The sequence below is a fragment of the Marmota monax genome, unplaced genomic scaffold (genome assembly GCF_021218885.2).
Source record: "Marmota monax isolate L192 unplaced genomic scaffold, Marmota_monax_Labrador192_F-V1.1 WCK01_AAM20220418_F8-fsc00019, whole genome shotgun sequence".
Taxonomy (NCBI): Eukaryota; Metazoa; Chordata; class Mammalia; order Rodentia; family Sciuridae; genus Marmota; species Marmota monax.
The window spans coordinates 9,694,936-9,715,778 of record NW_026695242.1 but is presented as its reverse complement, the minus strand read 5'-3'; the positions used below and the strand labels follow the sequence as shown (position 1 = coordinate 9,715,778).

The window sequence follows — 20,843 nt, the reverse complement described above, 5'->3', positions numbered from 1 at the left end:
GCTCCATATGATCAACCTTAGTTGTTTTTTGTTGTTGTTATTTGTTTGTACCAGGGATTGAACTCAGGGGCACTTAACTACTGAGCCATATCCCCAGCCCTACTTTGTATTTTATTTAGAGAGTATTTAGAGATAGGTTCTCACTGAGTTGCTGAGGCTGACTTTGTTTGAACTCAGGATCCTCATGCCTCAGCTTTCCGAGCCGTTGGGATTACAGGCATGCATCACTGTGCCCGGCTCAACCTTAGTTCTTTAATGTTGCCTGGTAATATCTGAAAATATGATATTTGAGTCAAAATCTTGGAAATATAAGCAATAATTGTGTCCTATTACAAAAACATCTTCTCATTAAATTTGTGCAAGCTTTATATTGCCATGAAAATAAGAATATTCAATAGTTTCTGCAGTCTAGAGGGGATAGGTAGGGACAAAAAGTTTGTTCCATCTTTGACTCACAGAGGCATACTTTACTAAATTACTGTAAAATATACATAGCTAGTGGAAATAGTTTCCTTAAATCTGAAGGATGTGGTTGTAACTCAGTGGATAAAGCTTGCCCAGCTTGGGCTGGGGATGTGGCTCAAGCGATAGCGCACTCACCTGGCATGCGTGTGGCCTGGGTTCAATCCTCAGCACCACATACAAACAAAGATGTGTCCACCGAAAACTAAAAAATAAATATTAAATATTAAAAAATTCTCTCTCTTAAAAAAAAAAAAGAAAGAAAGCTTGCCCAGCTTGTGTGAGGCCTTTGTTAATTATTAGCAACATACACACACACACTCTCTCTCTCTCTCTCTCACACACACACACACCATTGCTTAAATGTGGAAAAATAAAATATAAAATAACAAGTAATATTTTTTAAAATTATTTTTTTAGTTGTAGATGGACACAGTAACTTTACTTTTATGTGGCGCTGAGGACTGAACCCAGTCGCTCACACATGCAAGGCAGGTGCTTTGCCACTGAGCTACAGCCCCAGCCCAAGAACGAATAATATTTATGACTTAAAGAAAAACTGATAATGCTACTACATGGTCAAACTTTGAAAATTATATACTAAGTCAAAGAACCCAAACACACAAAAGGCCACACATTGCAGATTCTACTTATATGTCTAGGATGGGCCATTGAAGAGAAAAAGATTAGGGGTGATCAGAGTTTTGATGAGTGGAGTTAGAGCGTAAAGAGAGCAAATTGGGCTCTCCTCAAAGTTATCTATGATGTATATAGACCAGTAGTTTTCAGACTATGCCAAAATTTGAGTTATTCCATTTTGTAAAGCAGTAGTTTGCCATAAGTTACTCTACTTCTAAGTGTTTAGGTGGAATGACTCCATACCTTGCTTGTACAAGCAAACAACCACCATCTGCCTTGCACAGGCATAAAGTACAAACCAATAAATAAATACTACTAATAAAAATGACCACCTTTGAACTGACTGAATTAATCAGCAGCACATGAATACATGACATATCAAACTCATATCAGAAAAACCAGGCCCATGAGCATATGGAACACATCAGACCACTGTATGAAGCAGCCTACCTGAGGCCCCATAAAAGGAGTAGCACCCTGAGACTGGTCATTTCAGTACCCTGACTCCTTCACCTGGTCAATATCATGAGCCTTGCCCAGGAAGATCACCACATCACAAGCTTCTGAATGTTGGTCCTCAGGTTATAGCACTGTGTGGTTTCTCCTGCCCATGGCCCACAGCAAGCTGACACTCTGAAACTGTGGTCTGACCACACCTTGGTCCTATGCTTTGACAGCTCTACACCCTAAACAAATTCTTTTTTTTTTAATATTTATTTTTTAGTTTTCTACATCTTTGTTTGTATGTGGTGCTGAGGATCGAACCCGGGCCGCAGGCATGCCAGGTGAGCGTGCTACCGCTTGAGCCACATCCCCATCCCCTGAACAAATTCTTAAGCTAGTCCTTAATATTTTTTTTGGTGGGGGGTTCGTACAAGAGATTGAACCCAGGGGCACTCAGGCACTGAGCCACAGCCCTATCTCTATATCTATCTATCTATCTTAGATACAATACCTTCATTTTATTTATTTATTTTTCTGTGGTGCTGAGGACCGAACCCAGGGCCTCACACTTGCTAGGTAAGCGCTCTACCGCTGAGCCACAACCCCAGGCCCTCAGCCCTATTTTGTATTTTATTTAGAGACAGGGTCTCACTGAGTTTCTTAGTGTCTCGCCATTGCTGAGGCTGGCTTTTAACCCAGTCTTAGCCTCCTGAGCAACTGGGATTACAGGTTTGTGCCACTGCATCCAGTGAGCTGGTCCTTAATATTTTATTTTTGGTTTTTTTTGTTACCAGGGACTGAACCCAGGGGCGCTTAACCACTGAGCAACATCTCCAGCCCTTTTTATGTTTTATGTTCAGCTATAAAATCGGCTTGCAGAACTATTATTTGGTTCCATTCTTATGTCTAGAGTACTTAACACAGTGTGTGGCAATTTTAGATTTTCCTTAATTGATGGTAGCATTGATGGCAACTAGGGGTAGTAGATTTAACAGATGAAACAATAAAATGGTCAGCAAAATAAGAAAAGCTTGCTAAATTGTTTAGGGCCTTGCTATATTGTTGAGGTTGGCCTTGAATTTGGGATTCTTCTGTTTCAGCCTTCTAAACTGCTGGGATTAAAGGCCTATGCCACCTTCTGGGCCTGGTCCTTAATCTTTTGACCCTCTACAGTGCTCTTAGTTCAGTCTCAGAACACCTACAGCTGCTTTAAGCCTTTTTTAGTCTAGTGTAAAGTGTGTGACTTGAGTGTTTTAGCTATTAAAAATTGAGACTTGGGGCCGGGGCTGTAGCTCAGTGGCAGAGCGCTTGCCTAGCATGTGTGAGGCACTGGGTTCCATATTTAGCACCACATAAAAATTAAAAAATGAAAAAAAGGCATTCTGTCCATACAAAACTACATTTTTTTTAAAATTAAAAGATTGGAGTAAAGAAACCTGATTGTTTGGCTTATGACCATCAGGTGACCCACAAGTATTCAGTGAACTGACACTGATGAAAACAGTGTTACCTGTGAATTTATTGTTATTCACTAAATTGTGACACTGTGGAAAGACACCAAACGTGTTTTGTCTATGTAAATGACATAGCTCACTCATGACAGGGAGTTAATAGGTTAATAGGTGTAGGTTTCTTATTTGGGTGATGAAAAGAGTTAATAATAGCAGTGGTCATGGTGGCACAACCTATGAACACTCTAAAGGCCATTAAATTGTACACTTTAAAATAGTCCATCTTGGCGCAATGGTGCGAACCTGTCTGTGGTCCCAACTCTGGAGGCTGAGGCAGGAGGACCGCTTAAGCCCAGCAGTTTGGGACCAGCCTGAGCAACATAGAAGACCCTGTCTCAAAGAAAAGAAAAAAGTCCATTCAGTATGTTAAGTGAAATTTACCTCAATGAAAAAAAAAAAGAGTTGAGACGTCACAGAACATACCCACTCCTCCAACCAAATGTACTGTTAAAGAAAAAAAAAAAGGAAAAGAAAAATTCATAAAATGGCGTCGGCCCTCGTCGGATCACGTGACCGCGGATTCTTTCCTTCCACCCCCTCTGGTCAGCCTTTGCCTCAGAGATAGCGCACAGACGTAGCCCGCTCGTTGTTAAGCTGAGCCAAGGTAACCCTTCTTCACCGCGTTCTGGTTCTAGCAGCGCAGTCAAAAGGGCTAGCCTATGCAGGGCGAGTCGGAGAGCGCGTACGTAGGACGTCAAGCCGTAAGCGTGGTTCCTCTGGGAAATTGGGAAGGAGGCGGTGAGGAGCGAGAGGGGGAGGTTGGCGCATGCGCATAAGGCTGACGGGTTTTGAAATGGCTTCGGTGTTAGCCGGGACCCGACTCAGGTGAAGGTCTGGTCAGCGCTTGATTGGAGCGCGATGGGCGGCCGCCCGGGGTTCTTAACATCTGTCCTATAGCGGAAGGGCCGGGAGGCTTCGTTTTGGTGGCACGGAGGCCCCAGGCCGGCGACCGTGGGGCTCTTGTGGGGCTGGGGCGGGAGGGACGCGGTCCCTTTTGTGCCGGTCCGACCAGGCCCTGTGCTGCCCGCCCCTCCCCCACCGCCTCGCTCTTTCCGGGTCGCCCCTCAGGTGTACGCAGCGCTACTCAGCCTTGGTCCGACCGGCTGCAGTCCGCCGTCCCCCTCTCCGGAGCTGCTGCGGCTTTAGCCTCGAAGCCCGGGGCGGGGGTGGGGGGCTCCCCGTGGCGTGGGTTTGGGGATAGAGGCTTTCTCCGTCGTGCGCCGGACTTAAGGAGGCCTGAACTCTTTGAGTGTCCCCGTGTTGGCGCTTAACCCAGTGTTGTGGGGCGGTGGGTTCCGCCTTCCGCCGTCTGCGGCCCGCGAGGAGCTGGGGCCGGAGGAAGATGGCAGAGCCCTGGCCCGTCAGAATCGCCGCGCCCGGGCGATGTGCGGGCGGAGATGATCGCATTTTCTGACTTGTCTTTGGCGGGAGTGGGGTCTTCGCATTGGTTCTTTGAGGGGCATCCGTTAGCTCAACTGCCTTTCCACACGAGGGAGAGGAAGTCGAGGGCAAAGGAGGTCCTAGTTAATTCCATACCAGAGAAATTAGAGATGTTCGTTATTTTGATGATAAGTACCTTTGTTCGGGGTCTCGTCCAATTTTCCGTTATTGATTTCACCATCACTTTGGCCCCAGTCTCCAACTCCATCGCCCAAAGAAACACGAAGGCTAGATATCCTGTGAATATGGAGTTGTGAAGTTCTTGTTAATAATCTGGTGGATAGAGCAGATTGTCTTCTGTTTAAATGTGACGGTTTATAGTCACAGAAAGAAGTGCCCTTTAAGTCTGTCCCTAAAATAAGGGTACTTTGGTGATCCAGTTGATGTAAAATGTTTTTGCTGCATTTAAAGTGTTGTTCATTTGCCCTTTTCCTACCTGCAGTTATAATTTCTACTTAGGAAGATGTCCTTGATACTTTAAACATTTCTTTTAAATAATTGTGATATTTGTAGTTTGGTTGAACTTTGAAACGTGGATCCTTTCTTAATAGATCGCTGCTATAGAAGAAAAACAAGTGAAGGTTTTTTTACCCCTTGCATCATGGCTCAGTTTGGAGGACAGAAGAATCCGCCATGGGCTACTCAGTTTACAGCCACTGCGGTATCACAGCCAGGTCAGACTGCTGAACACATGTACTTTAAATGAGTGTGTGGGTGTTGGGGGGGAATCCTGTTTTAGCCGAGTTAGGTTATGCATGTTATGGTAAAGTGTTTGCAAGTGATGTGTCGTTTATTTGTGAAGACTTTTAAAAATTTATAGATCAACTAGGGAAAAAAGTGATTTGCATTTTGGACAGTTTTATAGGTTTTGTTTTGCAGTGCTGTGGATCAGTTCTTCCCCCTGCCCCCCCCCCCCCCTTTCAGGGTTGAACTCAGGGGAGCTCTACCAAGGAGTTACATTCGCAACCCTACCCCCTCCTTTTTTTTGGGAGACAGGATCTCCCTCCTCACTTGCTGAGGGTCTCACCAAGTTGCTCTTGCTCAGGCTTGCCTTAGACTTGTGATCTCCTGCCTCAACTTCCTGAACCACTGGGTTTACAAACATGCCGCCATGCCTGGCTAAGAAGTGACTTAGATTTGGTGAAATCAGTTAGTATCAACTACTGTGTGTCCAGAAGCATGTGTTATGCTCTTATTCTTTAATATACTGTTTTAGCTGACTTTTTTTTTTAAATAAAGTTGATGTTATTTTATTTGGACCTTTATTTTATTTATTTATATGTGGTGCTGAGAATCGTACCCAGTGCCTAAAACATGCTAGGCAAGCAGGGTTCTACTACACTGAGCCCAGCCCCTGACCTTTTTTTTTTTTTTTTTTAATGGTGCTGGGAAGCAAACCCAGGGCTTCCTACATGATAAACAAACTCTCTTAAGACTATAGCCCATCTCCAGCCCTTAGCTGACTTATGCTGCATGTTTTGTTTTGGATTCAAATAAAAATAGCTGTTATTATAGAATTATATTGTCTATAGCTATTTACATTTACGTTGTGATCATTTGAATGTATGTCATAGACCTTTGTTTTTATTTAAAGATGGATGGAACAAAGGAGATAACAAAGTTTATACAACTTTTTTTAGAGACATTCAGTGATATATAGGTATTCTCTTTTTGGATTTGACAATAAAGACTCAACATAAATAATAGAATTTTGTAAATGGAGATTCTATAAAATATGTGGTACATGAAATTATTTATGGAAATTCTTGGAAATAGCATCAATCACAATTTTTCAGAGCCTAAATTTTTGCTTCTATATCATCACTTCAGTAAATAAGCAAGTTATGTTCTTTATTATTATTAAGTATCTATGCTAGCTTTCTTCTAAAAAGCCTGTAATAGGTACTAGTGAAACTCTATAATAATATTGTTTTGAATAAAATATCTAGATTCTAGTTGCCATATTTTGGACTACTTCCAGAATATTTGATATTTTCTTTCTTTTTGTTGAGATTGGGGTCACCCACACTCACCTCAACCTTCCCAAGTAGCTGGGATTTCAGGCATGTGCCACTGCTAGAGTTTTTTTTTTTTTTTTTAAATTTCAACAAGATATTGAGACTTCTTGAATAATAGTGCCAATTTTACTGTATTAAAGAAATACACATAGCTGGACATGCTAGTGCATGCCTGTAATCCCAGTGATTGGAGACTGGAGAAGAAGAATCACAAGTTTGAGGCCAGCCTGAGCAATTTAGAGAGGCCCTCCCAACTTAGTGAGAGATCCTGTCTCAAAATAAATAAAAAACGGCTGGGGATGTGTCTCAGTGATTAAGCACCCTTGAGTTCAATCACCAGTACCAAAGGAAGAAAGGAATACACATAGCTGTAATCCCAGCTACTCCTGAGGTGGAGGCAGGATGATTGTAAATTTGAGGGTAGCCTGGGCAACTTAGTGAAACACTGTCTTGAAATACAAGCCAAGCAGCCATTATGAAGTCAAACAACAATAAGTGTTGGCGAGGATGTGGGGAAAAGGGTACACTTGTACACTGCTGGTGGGACTGCAAATTGGTGAGGCCAATTTGGAAAGCAGTATGGAGATTGCTGGGGAAGCTGGGAATGGATCCACCATTTGACCCAGCTATCGCCCTTCTCGGACTATTCCCTGAGGATCTTAAAAGAGCTCACTATAGGGATACTGCCACATCAATGATCATAGAGGCACAATTCAAAATACCTAGACTGTGGAACCAACCTAGATGCCCTTCAATAGATGAATGGATAAAAAAAAGTGGCATTTATACACAATGGAGTATTACGCAGCACTAAAAAATGACAAAATCATAGAATTTGCAGGGAAATGGATGGCATTAGAGCAGATTATGCTAAGCGAAGCTAGCCAATTCTTAAAAAACAAATGCCAAATGTCTTCTTTGGTATAAAGAGAGCAACTAAGAACAGAACAGGGAGGAAGAGCATGAGGAAAAGATTAACATTAAACAAAGAGGAGTGGGGGGAGAGAAAGGGAGAGAGAAGGGAAAGCATATGGAAATGGTAGGAGACCCTCAATGTTACACAAAATTACATATAAGAGGTTGTGAGGGGAAAGGGGGGGGAACAAGGGAGAGAATTGAACAACAGCAGATGAGGTAGAGAGTGAAGATGGTAGGGGAGGGGAGGGTGGATAGTAGGGGATAGGAAAAGTAGCAGAATACAACAGTCACTAATATGCCATTATGTAAAAATGTGAGTGTGTAACCGATGTGATTCTGCAATTTGTATTTGGGGTAACCCTATTGAGTCAAATGTATGAAAGATGATATATCATGAGCTTTGTAATGTTTTGAACAACCAATAAAAAAAAAAAAGAAAAAGAAATACAAGCCAAGTAGTTGACATACTCTTAAACCTAGCTAGGCCATTGAGCAACTTAGCAAGACCCTGTCTCATTAAAATGAAAAGACTGCAGCTATGACTCAGGGGTGGAGTGGTACCTAGCAGGCCTTGGCTTCAATCCCTAGTATTGAAAATAAAAGAAAAAGACATGGCTTAGGGTTGGTGAGGTAGTTCAGAGCAGCCATATGCCAGCTATATCAGTATCTGAGTCCAGTGTCAAATTGGTGACCATGCAAATCATACAAAAAAGAATTGTTCAACTTTTTCTTTTGTGGTATTTAGTATTGAACCAATAGCCCTCACAAATGCTTGACAAGTGCTTTTCCACTGAGCTACATCCCCAACTCTTTTTTTTTTTTTTTTTTTTTGATATAGGCATTGAACCCAGGGGCGCTTAGCCAGCCCTTTTTTATTTAGGGACAGGGTCTGGCTAAGTTGCTTAGGGCCTTGATAAATTGCTCATGCTGTCTTTGAATTTGGGTCCTTTTGTCTCAGCCTCCTGGAGTGCTGGGATGACATTCTTAGGCCACCACACTCAGCCCCAACTCTTTTTTTGTTTTGTTTTGTTTTGAAACGGTCTCCTAAAGTTGCTAAGGCCTTCCAATTTTCCGTCCTCCTGTATAGCTAGGTTTACTGTCATGGGCTACCAGGCCTGGTTTTAGCATTTAATTTTTTTTTTCAATATTTATTTTTTACTTAGTTGGACACAATACCTTTATTTTACGCATTTTTATGTGGTGTGAAATATTGAACCCAGGGCCTCGCACATACTAGGTGAGTGCGCTACCACTGAGCCACTACCTCAGCCCAGAATTTTATTTTATGAGACGGTTAATTTGCATTTGTACTGTTGTTTAAAAAGTGGCTGAAAATTTTAATGCATTTACACATAATGCATTTATACAGATGAGACATGTAAATAATGTTAAAAACGTTAGTGAAAGTCTGCATGTCAGCAGTTTATTGCTGAAAGTGCAAAATTGAAGCTTTGAATTGTTGCTGTTTAGCTTTAATACTGAGCCTATTGAGTTCAGGAGTCAGTAATTCCTGGGTGTTATCATATGTCATCTTTAATTTTCTTTTCTTTTAACCCCCATCTCAAAGATATCAAACGTTTTTTGTAGTTCTGGGGATTAACCCATTGAATCCAAGGGCTATCTACCACTGAGCTACATCCTCAGGCCCTTATTAGTTTTTGAGACAGGATATTGCAGGGTTGTACAGGTTGGCTTCAAGCTGTTGATCCTCAGCCTCCTAAGTCCCTGGGATTATAGGCATGTACAGCCTGGTCTGCCTGACTTTTCCCCTTTTTAAAAATGTCTTGAATTATTCCTCCATCCTACATTTAGGACCAATTCAGTATTTGGATAATTTGATCGGTATTAGATTTCTTCCGTTTACTGCTCTTAATTTAAAGTTTCCATTCCAAAGTCTCTTACCTAACTTTTTCAGGTCCTTTTAGTCCTTCCCTAAATCTTTATATCCTACTCTTCAGTCAGTGTTTAACATCGATTCTTTAGTCACAAAGCTCTTTTTCTGTCTTGAGGAAATAGTCTTTATTGTCCTCTATTTATTTTTATTTTATTTTTTTAGAGAGAGAGAGAGAGAATTTTTAATATTTATTTTTTAGTTTTCGGCAGACACAACATCTTTGTATGTGGTGCTGAGGATGGAACCCGGGCCACACGCATGCCAGGCAAGCGCGCTACCGCTTGAGCCACATCCCCAGCCCCCTCTATTTATTTTTTAATATTATAGTTGTAGTTGACACAATACCTTTAATTAATTAATTTATTTTTATGTAGTGTTGAGGCTCGAACCTGGTGACTCGCAAGTGCTAGGTGAGTGCTCTACTGCTGAACCACAACTCCAGCCTCTATTGCCTTCTATTTACTTATATTTAGTTCGAACTCCTTTTTTTTTTGTACTGGGTACTGAATCCAGGGATGCTCTACCTCTGAGCTACATCCCCAGCCTTTTAAATTTATTTTTTATTTTGAGGCAGTTTCTCACTAAATTGCTCAGGCTGGCCTTGAATTTGTGATCCGCCTGCCTTAGCCTCCTAGGTAGCTGGGATTACTGGCATGCCTGACTACTTTTATTTGATTACTCTCTTACTATAAATACTACTTCTTATATCTCCTAAATAACCATCGTTTCCTAAAGGATAATTTCTATCAAAATTACTGATTTTAAAAAATTATTTTTATGGTTCATTATTTCTCCCATTACTCCATTCTCTCGTTCATCTACAAAAATTTCTTTAGAATATAGTTCAAACTCCTTGGGATACTATTCGAAGTGTTCTGTCTTTCCAGCTTAATCTCTCATTTCTTCCGCAGTTGACATAGTGTTTGTTTCTTAATATTTATCTGATTTTCCTTATCCTGCCTGAAGTGCTGTCACATTATTTTCAGTGGTAGCAATACTAGAGAACAGAACTTCAACTTCATTCGTGTGTGTGTGTGTGTGTGTGTGTGTTGTGCTGGAAATCAAACCTTGCCTTGTACGTGCTAGGCAAGTACTCTGCCGCTGAGTTACATTCTAGCACTGAGACCAGAGCTTTAAGATTTGAAAGTTGGGGTTTTTTTTTTTAGATTTTTTTTTTTTAGTTGTTGATAGACCTTTATTTTATTTATTTAAATGCAGTGCTGAGAATCAAACTCAGTGCCTCACACGTGCCAGGCAAGTGCACTACCACTGAACCACAACCCCAGCCCCTGAGAGTTGTTTTTTTAATACTTTTTTTAAAATTTATTTTTATAGGTTATAAGGATCAAACCCAGTGCCTCAAATGTGCTAGGCAAGCACTCTACCATTGAGCTACAATCCCAGCCCAAGATTTAAAAGTTTTCTGTTGTGCAAATAATTACAGGTATAATATGTATACTTCACTAGTATCCCTTGATAGAATTGGATATTTCTAACCTATAACAATTGGTAGAAAAGAAAATTACCACAAAGTATGATAGCTAGCACATGCAGTAATCCCAGCTTTTTGGGATGCTGAGTCAAGAAGATCACAAATTCAGACCATCTGGAACAACGTAGTGAGACCCTGTCTCAAAATAAAAACACAAATGGCTGGGAATATAGCCCAGTGGTAAAGTGTCCCTGGGTTCAATTCCTGGTACCACTAAATGGATAACAAGAGATTGCTGCTTATATGAATGGACTTACCCTGTGTAAAAACTGCTAATTCTAGGTAATACCAAATTGTCTCTGAAACATTTTTCTAGGAGTGAAAAAGTACACATAAAAACAATTAGTGCTGGGCTGTGGTTGTAGCTCAGTGGTAGCGCGCTTACCTGGCACATGTGAGGCATTGGGTTCAATCCTTAGCACCACATTAAATAAATAAATAAAAATAAAGCGAAGGTATTGTGTTCATCTACAACTTAAAAAAAAAAAAAGCTATTAGTGCTCATTGCTAATAAATATTTTTTCCTTCATCCTCTGAATGTTCTCATTCAGTGAGTGAAAGAGTAGACTGATCTGTTTATTTGTTTTGTACTGGGGATTGAACCCAGCTACACTCCCAGCCATTTTTATTTTTTAAATTTTGAGATGGGGTCTTGCTGAGTTGGTGGATTCACTTAGTTGCTGAGGTTGTATTCAAACTTGTAATCCATTTGCCGCAGCCTTGCAAGTTGCTTGAATTACAGGGGTGTGCCACCCCACCCAATTCTTATTTGTGAAGTTGAGGCTTTTCTTATACTGTATGTTTTATAATCTGGGATATTTTTGATCTATTTTAATGACATATATTAGAAATTATAGTGAAAATTTAAATATGAACTTTGGCTGAGAGCATAGCTCAATGGTAGAGTGCCTACCTTGCATTAATAATGTTGTGGGTTCAATCCCCAGTACTATACAAAAAATATTTTTAAATAAGTAAATAAAATTTAGAAATAAACAAATGGCCCCAGGACTGCATAAAAAAATTAAATAGCAATGGTTTGTATTCATTTACAACTAAAAACATTAAAAATAAATAAATAAAATGTTCAATTTGGATGTTATCAAACTCTGGAGCAGACCACCTTAGACTTGTCCTGAGTTTTCAACTCTTTGAAACACTGTCAGATGCTTATTTTGAAATTATTAAAATATTTTGCTACCCCTTTTTTGGCGGGGTCCTGGGGATTGAATTTGGGTCACTCAACACTGAGCCACATCCCCAGCCCAGTTTTGTGTTGTATTAGAGACAGGGTCTCACTGAGTTGCTTAGTGCCTCATCATTGCTGAAGCTGACTTTGAATTCGCCATCCTCCTGTCTCAGCCTCCCCAAACCGCTGGGGTTACAGGTATGTACCACCGTGTTCAGCTATGTTTTGCTACTTTTTTTTTTAGTATTTATTTTTTAGTTGTAATTGGACACAATATCTTTATTTTATTTATTTTTTGTGGTGCTGAGGATCAGACCCAGGGCCTCACACATGCTAGGTGAGTGCTCTGCCGCTGAGCCACAATCCCAGCCCCTGTTTTTCTACTTTTGTGCTGGTTTAAATTCTGGTATTGTGGGCTGGGCATGTGGCTCAAGCAGTAGCACGCTCGCCTGGCATGCGTGCGGCCCGGGTTCGATCCTCAGCACCACATACAAACAAAGATGTTGTGTCTGCCGAAAACTAAAAAATAAATATTAAAATTCTCTCTTTAAAAAAATAAATAAATAAATTTTGGTGTTGTGACTTTAGGCAGTTTTTTTTTTTTAGCTTTTCTTAGGTTTTTTTCATCTGTAATTTGGGTATAATTACTTCTCACAGGGTGATTTTTGAAAACCAAATGAGCCAGGCATGATCGTGCCCCTATAATTCCATCAAATCTGGACATTGAGGCAGAAGGATTGCAAGTTCAAAGCTAGCCTCAGCAAATTAGCAAGGCCCTAAGACACTGTCTCAAACAATAAATTAAGCTGGGCGCAGTGGTGCATGCTGAGGAGGCTGAGGCCAGAGGATCATGAGTTCAAAGCCAGTGTCAGCAAAGGCAAGGCACTAAAGGACTCAATGAGACCCTGTCTCTAAACAAAAAATAAAATATGGCTGGGGATGTGGCTTAGAGGTTGAGTGTTCCTGAGTTCAATCCCTGGTACCAAAATATATAAATAAATAAAATTTTAAAAAAGGACTTGGAGTGTGGGTCAGTAAACACTCCTGGATTTAATACCCAGTACCAAAATAATAATAACAGTAATAACAACAACAACAAAAATAACAAAAAATAGTAACAACAAGAACAATAATAATGATTTTCAAAAACCAGTAACAGACCAGGCATGTTGATGCGTGCCTGTAATCCCAGTGATTTAGGAAGCTAAGGTAGACAAATTTGAAACCAGCCTTAGTAAGTTTAAACCCCCTCCCCCTTACTGTAAAGAAATAAAGGTCTGGGGTTGTGGTTCTGTGGTAGAGAGCTTGCCTGGCAGGTATGAGGTACTGGGTTGATTCTCAGCACTAAATAGCCTAGCCTTGTGCATGCTAGGCAAGTGTTCTATGACTGAGATATGAAATAAGGGTCCATTGACAACTAAAAATATATTAGAAAAATAAATCAATAAAATAAACCTCTGAAATGAAGGAGTGAGAAACAGTGAATGCGATAGGTAATTAAAGAAGAAAGACACACTTGAATGGTACCTGATAGAATTCACCAACAAATAATTCAGTGGTGCGTAGAGGAGACTATTGCCTGGAGCACTAGCCATCACTTCCAAGGATTTCAAGGGAGTGGGAGAGCTGTTGTCTGCTGGGATATTAGATAATTCCATTTATTTTAATTTCTTTTAATATTTGAGATTGGGTCTTGCAGTGTTGTTCAACCTGGTCTTGAACTCATGGGCTTAAGTTAACCTTCCACCTCAGCTTCCTGTGTGGCTGGAACTATAGGCATATTCCACCACACCCAGTTTTGGATATTATCTTAATGGTTACTCTCAGAACCCTCACATAACACTGATTTAGTTAGGGTTTTTGCATTTTACTTACAGTACAGCACTGTTCAATAAATAGAATATTCTGTGAAGATGAATGTGTTCTATGTCTGCATTGTCTGATAGTAGTACTTACTAGGGCTGGGGCTGTAGCTCAGTGGCAGAAGCTTGCCTAGCATGTGTGAGGCACTGGGTTGGATCCTTAGCACTGCATAAAAATAAATGAAGGTATACTGTCCATACACAACTACCAAAAAAAAAAAGTATTCACTAACCATGAGGCTTTTGAACACTTGAAATGTGATTAGCATGACTGAGGAACTGAATTTCTTTATTTTTTTGTACTGAGAATTGAACCCAGGGGTACTCTACCACTGAGCTACATTTCCAGTCCTTTTGTTAATTTTCTGAGACAATTTTTTATTTTGTTCAGTTGATAAGGCTGGCCTCCTGCTTCAGCCTCCCATATTGTTCGGATTACAGGCATGAATCACTGCATCTGAACTGAATTTCTAGTTTCACCTAATTTTCATTAAATTGAATAGCCACACGCAGGGTATGGTGGCACTTGCCTATATAATTCCAAACTTAGGAGGCTGAGGCAGGAGGATTGCAAATTCAAAACCAGTCTGAGCAAATTAGCAAGCCCTAAGCAACTTAGTGAGACCCTGTCTCAAAATAAAAAATTTAAAAAATGGGTTAGGGTTGTGGCTTAGTGGTAAAGTGCCCCTTGGTTCAATTTGTGGTACCAAAATTAAAAAACAACCAATTAATGAATAGAATGACCACATGTGGCTTGTTGCTAGTATTTTGGACAACGCAGTTACAGAAGGTTATAGCACTTGGGATTTTTTATTATTATTATTATTATTTTTAAAGAGAGAGGAAGAGAGAGAGAATTTTAATATTTATTTTTTAGTTTTTGGCGGACACAACATCTTTGTTTGTATGTGGTGCTGAGGATCGAACCCGGGCCTCACACATGTCAGGCGAGCACACTACTGCTTGAGCCACAACCCCAGCCTGGGATTTATTATTTTTAAAATATGATTTTTGTGGCATAATTTCTTATTCTCAAATTAATGATAATGAGTATTTCCTATCATTGAGTTCTATTTAAGGGCATAGCCTAATATCTCAAAAGCTGCAATAGTGAATTGACCAGTGAGCTATTTGATTGTGATAAAGTTATCTGTGTACAGATCACCAAAAGTTTTTTGGTTTTGTTTTTGGTAGTGTGTATTGGATCCATGGACACTTTTACCACTGAGCTACATGCTCAGTCCTTTTTTGTTTTTAATTGTTTGAGAAATGGTTTTGTTAAATTGTGAAGGTCTTGCTAAGCTGCTGAAGCTGGCCTGAAGCAATCCTTGTGCCTCAGCCTCCCTAGTGGCTGGGATTATAGGTTTGCAGCACCACGCCCAGTTGTTTGTTTATTTTTTGAGACAAGGTCTCACCAAGTTCCTGAGTCTGGCCTCAAACTTGTGATTCATTAGCCTCAGCTTCTTGAGTAGTAGGGATTATAGGCGTTTAACACCTTGACCAACTAGTTCTTTCTTTTTGTTTTGTTTTTGCAGTATTGGCAACCTAACCCAGAGCCTTGCATATGTTAGGAAAGCAGTGTACCACCGAGCTACATCTCCAGACCTAGAAAGTGACTTACTTATGTAGGCGAATTCCCAATATCATTATGTAGTTTTCTCTCCAAATAACATGAGGCAGCTTTTTTTTGTTGTTGTTGTTGTTGTTGTTTGTAAGGTATTGGGGATTGAACCCAGGGGTACTTAACCACAGGGCTATAGATCCAGCCTATTTTATTTTTTTTAATACAGGGTCTCACTAAGTTGCTTAGGGCTTCACTGAGTTGCTGAGGTTGGCTTCAAATTTTCAGTCCTTCTGCCTCAGCCTCCTGAGTCATTGGGATTACAGGCGTGCGCTACTGTGCCTAGCTGAGGCTGCCTTTTAAATTTTAAATTGCATGTATTTATCAAGATTGCTTTTTTTAATTAATTATTTTTTTAATTCTAATTAGTTATAAAGACTGCTTTTTTGCTATGTATATATGTATATACATAAGTGGAAATACAAAGGATAAGACATTACTTGGTATATTGGTGTGGGAATGTAAGTAGCTTTTTTTTTTTTCTTGGTAGTAAGAATTGAATCTAGGGATGTTGTACCTCTGAGCTACATATCCCCCCCTTTTTTATTTTGAGATAGGGTCTTGCTAAGTTGTTTATTAGGGCCTTGCTAAATTGCTGCAACTGGCCTGGAACTTGTGATTCTCCTGTCTCAGCCTCCCAAGTCTTTGGGACAGGTGGGCATACCACCACACCTGGCTCAAATAGTTCTTTTTAAATTAAAATACATATATGTGTGTGAGTGTGTGTATATGTGTATATGGAGAGAGATATAGATACAGCTTTTGTGATGTTGGGAATCAAACCCAGGGCCTTGCTTATGCTAAGTAAGTACTCTACCTCTGAGCTGCATCCTCAGTCTAAAACAGTAAATTCTATATTAGTAAAATAAGATAATTTCTTCTTTTCTTTCTTTTTTCTTTTTTTGGTCATGCTGGGTATCTAACCTAAGACCTCTAACCCAGAGCCTAGTGCTTCCTAGGCAAGTGCTCTACCACTGAGCTATACTCTCAGCCCAGATAATTACTTTTTACATTTCTTCCTAAAAATACTTCCGGAGGATATGGTAGTCACTTTGTCTAGATAAGTTTGTGTGGTTTTATTCTGATGTTTAATTTTATAGACTAATGTTTTCTTATATTTACCATGGCATGAACATTAAATATAAAGCCTTTGGGATCTAGAGGGACATGAATCAGTTAAATTTAACAAACATTACTAAAATTGTTCTTTTAGTTTTTTAAATTAGACTGTAATGCTCAATTAAGCATTCTTGGAAAATTCATAGAAGGGATCCAATAATCTTAATTTTCCACCACCCTTTTAATCTCATTTTAGCTGCACTAGGAGTTCAGCAGCCTTCACTTCTTGGAGCGTCTCCTACCATTTATACACAGCAAACTGCATTGGCAGCAGCAGGCCTTACCACACAAACGCCAGCAAACTATCAGATAACACAAACTGCAGCATTGCAGCAACAAGCCGCGGCTGCAGCAGCTGCATTGCAACAGGTGAATTTCTAATAGGTTTTAATATGGAATATTGAAGACTGTGATATCTGAGTAGCTAGGATTGCTGTCTCCATTTTTTAAAAAAATGAAGAATTGTGGCTCTTGTTATGATTTTTTTTTCTGACAATCAATATTATACTGTATATGCCTAACATGTATAGGGGGAAGTATAGTCATATAGTGAAAATTCTTTAGTTTTTAAATTGGACATTTCTCATACCTCAATTATTTGAAAAAACTTCAGCCTTTGATGGATTCCAGAGTATAAGTAATAATAATTTTATGTATTTTAGATGTTTATTCTAGAAAATTTCAGGGTAATTTTGGTTGTGTATTTCTGTGTACATATATATCGCTTTTTTGAGAATAATATGTTGATAGCCATATTTTTCTTTGAATAATCTTTTTTTTTTTAATTTTTCAGCAATATTCACAACCTCAACAGGCCTTGTATAGTGTGCAGCAACAGGTTAGTTTTTATTTTCCATGTTAAGAACTGATTTTAAAAAAGCCATGTGTTCCAAAATTAAATTGACACAGATTTGTATTTATATTTCTTTTAGCTATCATAATATATGACTTGAATTCTTTGGTGGGAGTAGGGGATATGGAGTAGGAAAAAAGAGAAGATCCTAAAAACCCAAATCTTCAACTAGTAGCCAGTCTTCTGAGACAGTATGTTGAGGATAATCTGGAATGAACCACTCTGATTCTTTGGACTATGCTCCTGTCTGGACTCGAACCTCTGTGCTACTCTGCTGAATTAGATCACTTGGGAAAAGTAAAAGCTCTTTTTCCTACTTGAAGCCTAATCCTTTCGTGGGTCACTAGCTTTCAACCTTTATTTTTTAGGTAGTAGAATTTATTGAGTTTTTGTTTCCTTCCCTCTAATGAAATGATGAATGAAACCCAAGATACAAAATATTTAAATAAAACTGTTGAAAATGGGAGGAAGCCTCCCCTTATAGTTCATACCCTATTCCTGGGCATTTTCGAACAATATGAAAATTCTTAACTTAGACTTAAAACATGTTTCTTTGGCCCCTTAAACTCATCCTCTAATCATTTCTCTTAAGGTCTTACCTCTGGGAGCTAGGAAGTGGTAAGAAAATACACGATTATTAAGGAAGGAAAGTTTGCCCTGCTGAAATCTAGATAAGTTTTAGACTAAGTACCCATTCTCATCTTGTCCATAGCGCGGAGGTAGTGTTCAGTCCTTATGAGTATTATTGTTAAAAACGTTTTAGGAACAGGGGTGTAGCTCAGTGGTAGAGCATTTGTGTAGCTTGGGGTTCATTCCCTAGCACTGCCTCCCACTCAAAGGAAAAAAAAATTTTCCAGGACATACAGCTCTCAGAAGAAGAAAATGGTATACAAAAGAGGATCCAAAAATTGGATCCAAGGACAATATTGAACCAGGTGTGGTGTTGTATACCTGTAATCCCAGCTACTTGGGAAGCTTAAGCCAGAGGATCACAAGTTTGAGGCCAGTCTCAACAATATAGTGAAGTCCTATCTCAAAATATAAAGGATTGGGCTGGGTGTGGTGGCACACACCCGTAATGCCAGTGGCTCAGGAGGTTGAGGCAGGAGGATTGCAAGTTCAAAGCCAGCCTCAGAAACTTAGTGAGGCACTTTACAACTCAGCAAGACCCTGTCTCTAAATAACTCAGTGGTTGAGCATCCCTGGGTTCAATCCTCAGTACCAAAAATAAATAAATAATAAAGGGCTAGGGGTGTTGCTCAGTGGTAGAACACTTGAATTGCATGGGTGAGATCCTGGAGTTTAATCCACAGTACTGCCAAAAAAAAAGAAAAAAAAACACAGTGTGTAGGAATATTAGGACTTCTCAGTCCATAAGCTCTTGTCACCAGATCCATAGTCTATTTTCATCTTTGGCTTAAGCCCTTTGGGCCTTCAAAAGCATTTCATTTTCACTGAAGATTACGGTATTTCGCTAGTACTTTAAACTTCTGAAAATGGACAAGAGACTAATCTCACAATTACCTTGTTTTTAAATTCTCTGAGAGGGGCGTTGGGGGGTATGTGGCTCTGTGGGTGGTAGAGCACTTTCCTAGAGTGCACTGAGGCCCAGAGTTCAATCCCGGCACCACATAGAAAACTTGTCATAAATTAAAAATACCCGTAGACTTATATTTATTAAGTTATGAAACACTATTAAAGATTTTATGAGCTGGGTGTGGTGGCACCTGCCTGTAATCCCAGCAGCTCAGGAGGCTGAGGCAGGAGGATCACGATTTCAAAGCCAGCCTGTGAGGTGCTAAGCAACTCAGTGAGACCCTGTCTCTAAATAAAATACAAAAAAGGGCTGGGGATGTGGCTCAGTGGTTGAGTGCGACTGAGTTCAATCCCTGGTCCTACCCCCACAAGAAAAAAAAAATTATAACAAGGTACGTTGAACCACATAAAGATGGCGGTACTCAGCTACTCTTACAGAAAAAAAAATAGTATTTTAATAAGGTTGAAACTCTTAATAATTGGTTATTGCAGGTAATCTGAGTATTTTGAATTAGAACCTCATATAGGTTCTATTATCCTCACATATATTGTTTTTATTCCAGAATTTATAAGTTTTCCTCCTCGCTTCAGTTCCTTTTCCTTTCTGGTAATGGTGTATTTTTCTGTTATCAGAGAAACCTTATGTCAGAGTGTATGGTTCTTCATGGTATGCATGTCTATGGCAAATCCAACCATTAGGAGTGCTTCTCATATTGCAGGATATTTATATATGAATTGGATGGCCAATTTTATTCTTTGGTACAATTACTAAATTGGTGATATTGAATCATTTCTGTAGCATGGTAATTAGCATATTGTGGAACTAGAAATCTTTAGGGAATTGTGGACTTTTTAGAATAATTTTTATGGTGTTATTTCTATGAAATAACAACAGAAATCATTTTCTTTATTAAATATAGCTGTATGTGTGACTTCTTAGTACTAGGTGTGCAGTTAGAAATAGTTGTAGGTAGACTTATGCTAATTATGTGTTACCTTTCACATTTTTTAAAAAATAATATTTAAAAGTAATTTTTCCATTTATAAAACATGTATGAAACAAAAATTGATCGTTCCTTTTCTTTTGTATGTTTTTTTGTTTTGTTTTTTGTTTTTTTCCTATTTTCAGTTACAGCAACCCCAGCAGACCCTTTTAACACAGGTTAGTTTGGCATTACTTTATTTCTTTTGATTATCTGAATAAAGAGTAGACTAATGTTTTATTTCTATTCTAGTTTTTATTTCAGAGTTTAAAGGTATTTGTTGTATTCACATAATAATTTAGCAGTATATTGCTAAATAAAGGTGAAAATTTGTTATTGTGTTTTGATTGCAAGCCCAGCTATTGTATAGCTTGAATAAATAAGAATTTTTATTTTAAGTTTAATACTGATTTTTTGCTTTTATATTTTCTTTATAGCTAAAGTTTTGGAAATTTTTGGATGTTTCATTTTTAACTTGACCTTAGTAGGTAAAGTCATCATGTTATCAGTTTGATTTTTGAGCAACATTAAAATGTTTTGGAACTTTTGGGCCTGATGGTATAGTTCCGGTAGAGTGCATGTTTTAGCATGTGTGAGGCCCTGGATTTAATTCATACCTAGCTCAAAAAATAAAAATAAAGTTTTGAATTTTTAATATGTACTGCTACCTTAGGGCTTGTTACAAACCACTTAGTTTCTGTCATAATTTTTTTTTCTTACAACCCTTTAAAAGGTGTTAAAAACATTCCTTGCTTATTAACTAAGGCATTGGGCTTTATTTGGCCAATGGACCATGGTTCACTGGTATTTTTGTACAGTAAATATTAAGCAGTTGTTAAAAATGAAACAGAATCCCCATGTT

The 20,843-nt window shown here is 39.1% G+C and overlaps 1 protein-coding gene and 1 long non-coding RNA gene across 16 annotated transcripts in view; one reads left to right on the top strand and one right to left on the bottom strand.

The window, feature by feature from the left end:
- LOC124076021 (uncharacterized) overlaps positions 1–4,097 on the bottom strand; it is a 133,821-nt gene extending 129,724 nt beyond the window's left edge. The window contains exons 1-2 of one of the 4 annotated variants that reach the window (XR_009226407.1): positions 3,480–4,096; positions 3,300–3,386 (exon numbers count right to left, since the gene is read on the bottom strand). This is a non-coding gene — a long non-coding RNA (uncharacterized LOC124076021). Of the gene's footprint in view, positions 1–3,044; positions 3,387–3,479 lie in introns of those variants that run through there. The other 3 variants (XR_009226405.1, XR_009226406.1, XR_006846235.1) reach the window with 3 other exon arrangements.
- Positions 1–20,843, top strand: part of LOC124076022 (cell division cycle and apoptosis regulator protein 1) — a 194,266-nt gene that overhangs the window by 138,639 nt on the left and 34,784 nt on the right. For 9 of the 12 annotated variants that reach the window (XM_058577943.1, XM_058577941.1, XM_058577942.1 and 6 more), the window contains 4 exons: positions 5,048–5,170; positions 16,806–16,978; positions 17,403–17,447; positions 20,128–20,160. In XM_058577943.1, coding sequence (XP_058433926.1) covers positions 5,048–5,170; positions 16,806–16,978; positions 17,403–17,447; positions 20,128–20,160 — 374 coding nt within the window. Of the gene's footprint in view, positions 1–3,787; positions 3,888–5,047; positions 5,171–16,805; positions 16,979–17,402; positions 17,448–20,127; positions 20,161–20,843 lie in introns of those variants that run through there. The other 3 variants (XM_046419734.1, XM_046419735.1, XM_058577940.1) reach the window with 3 other exon arrangements.